The sequence below is a fragment of the Panthera uncia genome, chromosome F2, assembly GCF_023721935.1.
Source record: "Panthera uncia isolate 11264 chromosome F2, Puncia_PCG_1.0, whole genome shotgun sequence".
Taxonomy (NCBI): domain Eukaryota; kingdom Metazoa; phylum Chordata; class Mammalia; order Carnivora; family Felidae; genus Panthera; species Panthera uncia.
The window spans coordinates 57,642,722-57,655,889 of NC_064812.1; the positions used below are offsets into that span (position 1 = coordinate 57,642,722).

Genomic DNA, 13,168 nt, shown 5'->3' on the forward strand with positions numbered 1-13,168 from the left:
ATAAAAAGATCAGCTCAAATGCCCAGGTTGAAATGGATGTCAAATTTCACTTGACTATAGAGTAAATTAGCCTTATTACTAATACATGCAATGTTTTATCTTTATTCTAGGTTGCAATCTTCCTGTGGCCTAGAGCAAGAATTCTTCTTTCTCTATTAAATTAGAGTATATTTCTTGTATTCTCCACAAAGATATAAAAATTACATGCTTTCATATTTTAAAACATGGTAGGCAATTAAATATGAACACAGGACAACGGCAATTAAAACATCTAGGTTAAAAATGTATTGCCAGAGTATATGGATACAATGTTTAAGCCAAGCTAGCTCATTTATTTTAATCACTATCACAAAACTTTAAAGAATAACTACATCATAAAGCTCAAATGTGAGGATTCTCCCTTCAATCAGTAGCCAATTCTATGATTATTTGGAGATGTGCTAATTAATTTTGCTCTGGCCTCTAAAGACCAGTATTAGTGAACTATATATGAATTTAATTAAATGTCCATATAAAATATATTATCCATATCTCTAAAAGTACAAAATCATTTTAAACAATAATGAAGCACCCTACTTCAGTTTTTTTTCTCAATTTTTATTTAGAAAGTTCAGTGAAACAACATATCACAGTTTAGAAATATCTTAATCTCACTATAATTTACACTTAACATTTTAGTAAGTTTTGATTTTCAACAATAAAATTTATAAAAATAATTTTACATTTATAAAATGAATCATTATTTCACAATAAATTATTCATATTTACCACCTGAAAAAGTTTTGTGCTATATAAAAGCAATAAGTTTCATTATCAATATTTTGAAAATACGCTGAAAACTTCAGTTCCTCTTTGTCCAGCATTTTTGGCAGTTAAGTATACAAAAATATTATATTAAAAATTCCCTGACCATAGTTATTAAAACAAAATCGTTAGCAATAATTTCTAAAACAAAGCTGTTTAGTAAATATATGCAGATAAGTTAAAGGGTTCACTAAAAATGAATTTTTTTAATATCTACTAAAAGAACAGCACAACAAGTAAAACAGAAACCTACAAAAGTATTTGTTATTTATAAAGATCAAAAGCATTCTTATACATGAAATTGAGATGCTAGAGTAAATTTCCAAAAAATAAGAGTGAAGTAAACTTTCCTCTTCCCTCACTCACTCTCAAAGATATATTTTACAGTTTTCAGGTACCAGCTACTGAAGGAATTTTGATTTTATTAAATCCATTATAGCTTCCAATTAACCATTTTTCTACACTCACTTAATAAGTTAGTTAATATTAACAGAACCTTTTTTATTCGTAGGGTAAATGGGGGGTTATGAAATCTTAGAAATTTTGAGAGATTCTGTAAAAATCAGTTAATTTAGTCTCTTACAAGTTGGGACACTATTTTTTGTATCACTCATAATTACTCAGTGATATTTCCTTGCTTCTGTGTGCGTGTGTGTGTGTGTGTGTGTGTGTGTTTGATAAAGAAAGAGAGTGAGAGAGATCACTATTTCTTGAGGTGGCCCATCATGCATTGTTTCAAATACACTTCAGCTTTAGATGATATCAAATAGGGCTCCAATGAACTGTACTCCTCAGTCCACTGGATTTTTGAAAATCCGCTGAGCCAGTGATTTGCATTTGTGTTTTCATCATAACCTATCTGGTATGTCTTTTATTTCCTTTAATTTGTTTTAAGGTTTTGTTTTGTGTTTTTGTCTTGTTTTTTTGTTTTTTGTTTTGGGGGGAAGACATTAAAGCGACAACAGTGGTTTCTTATTCATGCTGCAACAAATTTACACTCATTGATTACATGTAAATATGTGTTACAGGTAACAAGATGGGCAGGATTCAGTCATCACATCAACTGCATATATTTAAAAACCATAGTAAGAAGCTCACATTTTTCATTCCACACCAGATTTATTCTCCTTAGAGTCAAGCAGATCTGGGCATCAATGTGGCTGTCCTGCTCTTCAGGTTTACAAACTTCAGTTATGTACTTCAACCCTCCAAGCAATAGGTTTCTTCATTTATAAGTGAAAGACAATCATACCTCTCTTACGGGGTTGCCGTGAGGATTGAGACACTGTGTGTGTGACAATGGCCATTTTGTCTCCCAATATCAGCCTCCCAGAGTGGTGCCGTTTTAGTTGGCACAAGGCTTATCACCCAAAGACTGCTCTTGCAGGGTCCCTGGGAACTAGAGGCAGGCATACGCTAAAATTCAAGTCAATGGGTGACTATCAGATTGTTTTAGGAGAGAGAAGGCAGGGTTTCTCTTGGTCGAGCCACTGTGTTAAGGGTTTCCTTTTTTACCATTTATCCTGTATCTTGATTGGTAAAACAAACATGTTTTATGTTAAAATACGTCTTCAAATATAGGCAGGATTACAAGGAATAGCCAGTCAGCCTTGGAATGGCTATAATTTTCTAAGCTTAAGATAGAGGTGTATTTAACTGTGTGCCAAAAAGATGCTTCTTAGCCACTGGATATCCACAAGTGATTCTTCAAATAAATATTTCCTATTTTATAACAACTGCTTTATTTTTCTAACTTGCAAGTTTGAAATTGATAAAAAAAAAATGGTTCATTTTACACTGATCTGGAATTGCTGATCTACCTACCATTCTTAGTCACAAAAGAACACTCAGTTCTGCATCACATCACAGTGAAGCAATTATTTACAGATTTAAATTAATATCGAGACAACAAATGAAAGTAGTACGTAAGATTCAGCTGGTTCCAGAGCAGTGCAAGGGAAGTTGGAAAAATATACTATACAAACATATTGAAACTCAGATATACATTATTTGCATCTGAAAGTTTTAAACAATAGCAACAACAAACAAAATGAGCATATAAACAAGAAAAGAGGATACCATCTTACAACAGCACCATGAAGAAGCCTTGGCTAAGAGTTTGCCAAAAGTACTATCCTGAGTTATTTTAAGACCAACAAGTTTTCACATTTACGCAGTGCCATTCAGGAGTAAACATATTCTCACAATTGCTTTTGTTTGGAGAGAGGCTGGTGTGAAATCACTGAAGCTTGGTTTGCCGCTATTTTGTACTGTTCTTGTCCAGAGCCTTGTGGTGGGGAAGGGAGTGGGGTCTCAGGAGTTGCTAAAAAAGAATCAGAGAATTGTATGTGATGGTGACAGTCACCCTGGCCCGGCCTAGTAAGCCCTGCATGACACCCATATGCATTATTCCATTTTGGAGATATTATCATATATATGAAGATCATATATAAAGTATGATTATCTAATCCGTTATGAGCTCACTGAGGTGCTATTGGAGTTGCACGGCCCTCTTCCCTCCCAGATAGCATCCAAACAGAATAGAGATGCTTAAACTTCTTCACAGTCACTCAACAGTCACTTACTGTCTTTCTTAATAGCATTTATGAGCATTCGATTCTCTCACAAACCCAGCAGAAAAAAAGTTAATGAAGAGTATGAACAGAATGCCAGGTTGTTGTTGTTGTTTTTCAAGTCTTTGAAAACAACTGTACAATTTTTACAATGAAAAATGCACATAAAATATATTTGGTTTGGATTCCACTGACTCAAACATAATAGACGATATAAAAAGTTAAGACATTTTGCAAGTGCTTTGAAACCTATATCGGAATTAAAAACATCTGAAAAATACTGGCATTTTGCTTCAAAATTATTCTATTACAGTTGAGCTCACCCATCCCTTCCTCATCAAAGAGCAAGCCCAAGTAATTGAAAAAAGAAGTTACAGTGTGAATACTTCATTGTCTAGAATAGTATTTCCTCCTATTGCAAACTTTTACTATATTATAAAATAATCTGGGAGCTATCTTAGATTTTTAATTTTTTAAAACTTGAAATATTTTAATATTCACATTGATTTTAATTCCATATTTAACATAACGAATAGAAAATGTTTGATAATCAGCCTGAGGCACTGCAAACTGTATAGACTTTTTTTTCAAAGTAGCTTTTAAAAATTGATACAAAAATAAGAACACTTCCTTTTTGCCTGATCTTTCACATATTGACTTTATATTATTAAATATGGTTGGAAACAACATATTTACATACAGTTTAATTAACAAAAGAATAACCATATTTGCTTTAAAATTTTTTTTCTGGATATTTGGGATGAATCTAAGACTGCCAGGACATGCTCTAAAAGGCCAGGAAAATACACATGAACTTAAATTTATTTTGTGTGTATGTGTAATGTTTTGTTTTGCATAAAATATAAACTATTCCAAATAGGTGCTAACAGAGGAAGTTTTCCTTTACAAATGGATTCTCATAAATATTATGTTGAAAGAGGTAAAATAAAAATGAGAAATGTGATGTGATTTTAAATAGATTAGGGTCAGCAAATATGCTTTTAAAAATACTAGAAAACTAACATTTAAAAAGTACAAGATTCAACCACCAGCAGAATTGTTAAACGTTCTTGCCAGCCAATGCCTATAATGTTTAATATGTTGTTAAAGTGTTTTGTTTTCTGGGTTTATGAATAACTAATCCCTAAGAGAGATGACGTTGGACTTGCCCTGTCTGCTCTTGACTATGAAAGGAATATGGTAACATTTGCTTTGCAAGGATGGTCCCAAATTGATGTCTTTCAAACACATTTCAAGTTCTGTTTCCATAATTTGAGTTATGTTTTAACAATTTTATTTCTGCCTTTATCATGTAGTCAAAGAACTTTGTGTTTCAGACACTATTTACACATAGGTTTACCAGGGGCTGTATCTAAAAGGCAACAGGGATAATACCCATTTCTGTGGCCTCCACTTTCCCTACACCACTAGGTAGCAGTCAGGTGGTACTCACTAAATTGTCACATTTGTTTGAACATTTCCATGAAACCACACTGTAATTAGTTACTGAGGGCTACTGTAAATTCAGTAGTTAATACAGACACACATAATAATTATATCACAATAACTCAAGGAATCTCAGTGAGTTAGCTGGTTTAGTGTTAAGAGGAGATAGATCAAAGGTAAATGTGGGAATACTAAGTATAAACTCAGAAACGATCCTAGGTATTTTGTCAAATACAGATTTTTATCTCTGGAGTAGCTTATGAAAAATAGAATTTTTGTTAAATCTGCAATATTATCATATTAACTTTGCTACTAACCCCTACTATTTATGTAATCATTTTAGTTCCAAAGTGTTTTCCCAGTGGCCCTCACTTTGCACAAATCTGACATGCATGGATTTCAGTTATTACAGCTTGGATAAATAGCACCAGTCTGGCAAAAACATGGCTCAAATTTCATTTAGCATGGTAACTCACAATTAACTGTGAGTAACTGCATAAATACAAACTTCACTGCTAACTCTTCGGTCTACATGAATCACCTCAGTAACAGATGTGTATTGCGATCAGTAACCAATCACATCACATCTTTAAGTCTGTCTGGGATGTCACTGAACATATTTTATTCAGTTCATGTACTGACAACTAAGTGTGTAGTTGTGTTGCCTCCTCACCTCCTAGTGATAAATTCTCATGACGTTTTTCAAAAAAATGGACAATTAAAACAGAATTGGCAAAAAAATAAAATAAAATAAAAGAAGCAAAAAGTGACAATGCAGGAAGTGAATGGAACATGGATGGAGCTGCAGAAGAAATAGTTCCCCTGGGAATGCAGACACTGCTGCTCTTTGAGTCTCTAAATCTGCATTCTGTGAAATCTTGCTGTTTGCAATAACGTGGATGGAGCTAGAGTGTGTTATGCTAAGTGAAATAAGCCAATCAGAGAAAGACAAATACCATATGATTTCATTCATATGTGGAGTTTACGAAACAAAACAGATGAACATATAACATGGGAAGGTGGGGGGAAGAGAAGAGAGGGAAACAAATCACAGGAGACTCTTAAGGATAGAGAACAAATTGAGGGTTGATGGGGGGGTGGGGAGATGGCTAGAAGGGTGATGGGTACTAAAAAGGGCACTTGTGATGAGCACTGGATTTTGTGTGTAAGTGAGGAATTACTGAATTCTACTCCTGAAACCAATACTGCACTGTATGTTAACTGAAATTTAAATTAAAACAAAAAAATAAATCTGCATTCTGGGTCTTAGTGAAGGTAAAGTGATGGACATTAGTGAAAAAACTTCATATTAAATAATTTCTCAGAGATATTTCAGACATGGAAATTGCAAAGGGTAAAATCTTGGAAGCTGATCCAAACTTCCCAAAAGAGTAAACTTCATCGAGGCATAGAAAAGATGCTCACTTCCACTTGCAATTTAGAACAGAGGAAAGCAGGATGCACTGTTGAAACTATACTTCATAATTTTTTTACAGATTTTTAAAAAATGTTTTTTATTTATTCTGAGAGAGAGAGGGGACACAAAAGGGGAGGGGCAGAGAGAGGGGGAGAGGGAGAATCCCAAGCAGGCTTCACACTGTCAGCACAGAGCCTGACGTGGGGCTCAAGAGTCAGACGCTTAACCAACTGAGCCATCCAGGCACTCCTTCTTGATAATTTTTTAACAAACAAACAAACAAACAAACACGTGAATTCTCATTGTATCTAATGCTTACATTACAGTGTCTTAAATAGATATTAGGATTATTATTATTCAGCTTCACTATAGAGTTACAACCTGTAGTTAGGAGAGTTCTTAATGTTTCAGCACTTTTATTTATTCATTTTTAAATGTTTATTTTAAGATAGAGAAAGGGAGAAAGCATGAGCACTCACACACACACACACACACACACACACGAGAACAGGGTAGGGACAGAGAGAGAGAGGGAGAGAGAGGATCCCAAGCAGGCTCCGTGCTGTCAGTGCAGAGTCCAACATGGGGCTTGATCTCACAAACCATGAGATCGTGACCTGAGCTGAAACCAAGAGTCTGATGCTTAACCAACTGAGCCACCCAGCCACCCCGGCAAACATTTTTAAAGGTCACGATCAACTATAATTTTCCTATTGATTATTAAGATTTCCTTGCACGCTTCCGGCTTGCACAGTCCTTTTCACAGCCCTGCACTACCAGGCCAAACCAGGACTGCCTGTACATTCTGTTTTATGCACTCACATCCAATTTTAGGGAGCAAACCCATGATCCCTAGGAGAACAAAGACTTCCTGAATATCACAATCTCCCACAGTGGAGTCCTACAGAGGAAACTGCGCCTAAATTCTGCTATTGCTGGGTACTGATAGATTCTTTCCCCAAATTCCACTTTTTCTTAATTAAGTTTAAAAAATATTATGGTTGGCAAAATACTTACAGATCTGGTCTGTATGAACCAGTGTTGACATGGGACCTAAAAGTATAGTTTGTCCAGTTAATGGATCTTGAGACAAATGTGGGTGCACCGGATGATGGAGATGGCTGGCGTCATTGGAAGCACCTACAGAAGATAAAAAGATGCTTGCGTTAGTGACATTTAATCAGCGACAGCAAGTTTACCTTGCAACACATGCTTTGATTGACAGCTGGAATATTGCTATTTTTGCAAAGTGCTTTTTGGGATTTCAAAAATAAATTAATAGAACTGCTGCCATATTAAGGACAATGTCAGCTTTCACTGTGCATTGGCTAGATTAATGTTGTATCATGTTATGTTGTATATTAATAATGGACCTTGTGTGCTGTTTCCTGGAATCATTAGGTTTGCTGCCTGTTGTTAAGGCAATTCCAAGAATCACTTACCTCAAGTTTATAGTATTTGGGATCACACTAATAGCATAGACAACTTTTATTTCAGAAAGATGTCATTAGAAACACATTAAGCACCAGAAAACTAAAACTAAAATAAAATAAAATAAAGTGATTTTACAAGGAAATTTAATTTAGATCAGAACACAAAATAAATGATTTCTTAACTTATTCCTGACATTTATTGCAGCAATGAAATCTCATTTTTCCTTTCTCATTGTGTTATGTCAATTAATTATTTCAGGAGCAAAGTGTTTAGTTTTAAGGTATTTACTAGAAATATTTTTAGGTTCTGTTGCAATGCTGGTATCCTTGAGCTTTGAAAGGAGTCATGGCATAGAAAAATATAATACACCCCTAGGAGTCCTAAAAATAGAAAATCCATTTCTATTCACCATATTTGAAAGGATAAAAACTGAGGCAAGAAGAACTGTGTGGGACAAAGATGGCAGAGACTAGTAAGAATGAGGATTTCAATATGTTCAAGTATTTTTTGTCTCCATCAAATGGGTTTTGCAGACTTTCTAAATGTTAAAAAAAAAAAAAAATGAATCCACTATGTCACAGACAAAAAATAAATAGATTCTGCTCCAGAAACCAATACTACCTATGTATGCTAACTAACTTGAATTCAAATGAATAAAATAAAATTAAAAAACTTAGAAGAAGATAAACAAACAAACAGGTCAACCTATTACAGACTGCAATGCTAATAAATAATAAATTCTTAAATGTACTCACCACCCAGTAACATTTCCTGAAGTAAGTTGTCAATTTTAACCATCCCAAAAAGTTTAACGAATTGTATTTGCTCAATCATTTGCCAGGTGATGCTCTGCAGCGTGGGCAGGAGCAAGAGCAGCTCTCCAAACCTCCCCCGGGAGTCATATTGCCTGTCATTGATGTAGTCCTCCAAACTGAGCTGCACTTGGAACCGCATGTTCTTAATCTTTACCGGGTCGCTTAGCCCTTTTGCATCTAAGAAAGGAAGAAAAGGGGCAATCTAAGAGATCGCATCTTGCTAGAGTGTGAGAGAAAATATTCCAATATTAAATAATGGTTAATTTTCATTTTAATTGTTGTTTAATGGAAATCTGAAAACAAACCTGGATCAAAAAATACAATTGCCTTCAAACAAGCATATTCATTGTCATCAATCTGAATTTCTTGAAATGGTCGTACCAACTCGTCTAGAACCCGGTTGGCCACGCGGCTGATCTCAATTTCACTGCTGTTGCGGTGAATTACATAGTTGTTTCCTAGGAGGAAAAAAAAAAAAAGATCAGCACACCCCAACAAAAGATTGTCGGATATGATTTAAGTTTTCACAAATAAATATTTTAAACGGTTCTTCCCTTGAAGGAATAGGAATAGTACTTTCTTTCAGTAGTGGAATGGAAGAATATATATTGTTAAAATGTCAATACTGCAAAGCTCTCTACACATTCAATGCAATCCCAATCAAATTGTACCAGCATTCTTCTTGAAGCTAGAACAAGCAATCCTAAAATTTGTATGGAACCACAAAAGACCCCGAATAGCCAAAGTAATTTTGACGAAGAAGACCAAAGCTGGAGGCATCACAATCCCAGACTTTAGCCTCTACTACAAAGCTGTAATCATCAAAACAGCATGGTATTGGCACAAAAACAGACACATAGACCAATGGAATAGAATAGAAACCCCAGAATTGGACCCACAAAAGTATGGCCAACTAATCTTTGACAAAGCGGGAAGGAATATCCAATGGAAAAAAAGACAGTCTCTTTAACAAATGGTGCTGGGAGAACTGGACAGCAACATGCAGAAGGATGAAACTAGACCACTTTCTTACACCATTCACAAAAATAAACTCAAAATGGATAAAGGACCTGAATGTGAGACAGGAAATCATCAAAACCCTAGAGAAGAAAGCAGGAAAAAACCTCTCTGACCTCAGCCACAGCAATTTCTTACTTGACACATCGCCAAAGGCAAGGGAATTAAAAGCAAAAATGAACTATTGGGACCTCATCAAGATGAAAAGCTTCTGCACTGCCAAGGAAACAATGAAGAAAACTAAAAGGCAACCTACGGAATGGGGAAAGATAGTTGCAAATGACATATCAGGCAAAGGGCTAGTATCCAAAATCTATAAAGAACCCACAAAACTCCACACCCAAAAAACAAGTAATCCAGTGAAGAAATGGGCAGAAGACATGAATAGACACTTCTCTAAAGAAGACATCCAGATGGCCAACAGGCACATGGAAAGATGCTCAACGTCGCTCCTCATCAGAGAAATACAAATCAAAACCATACTCAGATACCACCTCACACCAGTCAGAGTGGCTAAAACGAACAAATCAGGAGACTTATAGATGCTGGAGAGGATGTGGAGAAACGGGAACCCTCTTGCACTGTTGGTGGGAATGCAAATTGGTGCAGCCGCTCTGGAAAACAGTGTGGAGGTTCCTCAAAAAATTAAAAATAGATCTACCCTATGACCCAGCAACAGCACTGCTAGGAATTTACCCAGGGGATACAGGAGTGCTGATGCATAGGGGCACTTGTACCCCAATGTTTATAACAGCACTTTCAACAATAGCCAAATTATGGAAAGAGACTAAATATCCATCGACTGATGAATGGAAAAAGAAATTGTGGTTTATATACACAGTGGAATACTGCGTGGCAATGAGAAAGAATGAAATATGGCCTTTTGCAGCAACGTGGATGGAACTGGAGAGTGTTATGCTAAGTGAAATAAGTCATACAGAGAAAGATAGATACCATATGTTTTCACACTTATGTGGATCCTGTGAAACTTAACAGAAGACCATGGGGGAGGGGAAGGAAAAAAAAAAAGAGGTTAGAGTGGGAGAGAGCCAAAGCATAAGAGACTCTTAAAAACTGAGAACAATCTGAGGGTTGATGGGGGGTGGGAGGGAGGGGATGGTGGGTGATGGGTATTGAGGAGGGCACCTGTTGGGATGAGCACTGGGTGTTGTATGGAAACCAGTTTGACCATAAATTTCATATTAAAAAAAAAAAAAGAAAGAAAAACTTAAGAACACGTCAAGGATCAATGACATTGATAATATGATCACATGCATTTTAACAGACTCAGTCACTAGTGATAACACGAAAGTGCAGACTAATAACAAGCTAATAATTGACAGGAGAGAAACAAAATATAATGATTACCCTTCCACTATGTCAGTTATCTATTAGTGTCTTAATCATTAATGAGCGTAACACAAAACCTAAAGAAACTTTCTTGCTTACAGTGGATAAAAAGAGGACTCCTTTAGTGGTCTAGGTATATGTAGGTGTAACAACTTTTGAAACACAACTTTAACAGGCCTAAGTAGATGAATTCAAGAAAGTTTAGAAATTGAACAGAGACTAGACTCCCTAATCCCTGAGGACGCTCCAATTTAGAATGTCTCTGGCTGTAAGTGACAAATAGTATAGCTACGAAAATATTAGAAACTAGAAGTTATTAGAGCTCCTAAGATAACAGCTAAATTGTTATTTTCTGATTTTATAAGAAGTCAATATTCTGAATTCTTTCATTGCAGGCAAAGACAATCTTCAGTGTAACAACATGTAAAAAGATCTAAAAAAATACAGTCTTGCTCTTATGAAAAGTTAGTTTACCTAATTATTCAGGGTAAAACAATTTAGAAATAGGTAGCAAATACATTTGAGTTTTTAAGTATACTGTATTCAGTCTATAATGAGAGCAGTATTAGAGCAGTCTTATAAATGCAGGAGAGTGTTTAATAGAATCTAAGAGCATTGTCTCTGCAGTCACATTATGTGGTTTAGAATCCTGGCTCTATCCCTTACTAGCTTTGTGACCTTAAGTTAACTTTCTCTGCCTGCATTTCTTCACCTGCAGAATAAAAGTACGTACCTATCCCTTAGGGTTATCATGAGGATTAAATGAGATAGCATGTATTTATATGTAAAGCACTTAGAGAATGCATCTTGCATAGTAAGTCCTCAATAGATATTAGCTATATCTATTATATTAGCTATATCATATTATATGTGAAAAATATATCATATTTTATTTATTCCTATTTTGGGTTAAAATATCTAACACAAAGACATAATGAGCAATCTAGTCATCATTTCACACAGCCAGAGAGAAGTGGAGATAATAATCATTACAGCCATCTCAACTCTCTCAACAGGAAAACTAATTTTAAAAGGTAAGTAAGGTGGGTGGATGGAAGCAATTGCTTAAGGAAGATAAAAGCTTCCCCTTGTGTCTTCTTCCCCCATTCAACCTGCCATCCTACTTTGTCGCTTCCAGCACTACTACTTAACTATCAGGATTTTCAGACATAGTCACCAAATAATTTTTTTTACTTGGGATTTTGCATCATATCATAGGCAATGAGATCATAGGAAATAGACATGTTCCTTGGAAGTGTATAAAACAAGTTACAAGTATTAAGCAGCCACTGAAGGAGTTGAAACAACACTGAGACTCCAATAAAGTGGTCACATAAATCAGCAGTTATTTGTCCTGACAGGATTTAAAGATACTTCATTATTATGTTTATTGAGCAACATTTCTCTTTTATTTTTAAATCTTTTCCCTCCAGTTTTATTGAGAAATAATTGACATACATCACTGTATAAGTTTAAGAAGGACAGCATGACGGTTTGATTTACATATATTGTGAGATGATTACCATGGTAGTTTCAATTAATGTCCATCTTCTCATGGATACAACGAAAACAGAAGGAAAAAAATCCCCTTGTAATGAAAATGCTTAGAATTTACACTCTTAACAATGTCCATACATATTATACTGCAAGCGTTAGCTCTAGTCATCATGTTGTACATCATATCCATAGTATTTATTTGACTTGTAACTGGAAGTTTGTACCTTTTTTTTTTTTAATTTTTTTTTAATGTTTTATTTATTTTTGAGACAGAGAGAGACAGAGCATGAACGGGGGAGGGGCAGAGAGAGAGGGAGACACAGAATCTGAGGCAGGCTCCAGGCTCTGAGCCATCAGCCCAGAGCCCGACGCGCGGCTCAAACTCACGGACCGCGAGATCGTGACCTGAGCTGAAGTCCGATGCTTAACTGACTGAGCCACCCAGGCGCGCCAAGGAAGTTTGTACCTTTTGACCACCATCTCCAACTTATATTTAAAAAAAATTTTAATGTTTATTTATTTATGAGAGAGAGAGTCAAGGTGTGAGAGAGGAAGGGGAAGAGAGAGAGGGAGACACAAAATCTGAAGCCGGCTCCAGGCTCTGAGCTGTCAGCACAGAGCCCGATGTGGGGCTTGAACTCTCAGACCACAAGATCATGACCTGAGCCAAAGTCAGATGCTTACCAACTGACTCAACCAGGTGCCCTCTCCAACTCTTATTTTTAAATGTTAATGCACCCGAAACATCGCAATGCCTTCTGAACTTCGCTGCAATGAAGTCAAGGAAACATAGGGTCTTGAATGAGGATACAATT

At 35.7% G+C, this 13,168-nt stretch overlaps 1 protein-coding gene across 1 annotated transcript in view; it reads right to left on the bottom strand.

Annotated features, from left to right (window-relative positions):
* Positions 1 to 613: 613 nt before the first annotated feature.
* HNF4G (hepatocyte nuclear factor 4 gamma) overlaps positions 614 to 13,168 on the bottom strand; it is a 29,474-nt gene continuing 16,919 nt past the window's right edge. The window contains exons 7-10 of the mRNA XM_049633233.1: positions 8,795 to 8,947; positions 8,430 to 8,666; positions 7,258 to 7,380; positions 614 to 3,127 (exon numbers count right to left, since the gene is read on the bottom strand). Coding sequence (XP_049489190.1) covers positions 3,006 to 3,127; positions 7,258 to 7,380; positions 8,430 to 8,666; positions 8,795 to 8,947 — 635 coding nt within the window. The 3' untranslated portion in view covers positions 614 to 3,005. The remainder of the gene's footprint in view (positions 3,128 to 7,257; positions 7,381 to 8,429; positions 8,667 to 8,794; positions 8,948 to 13,168) is intronic.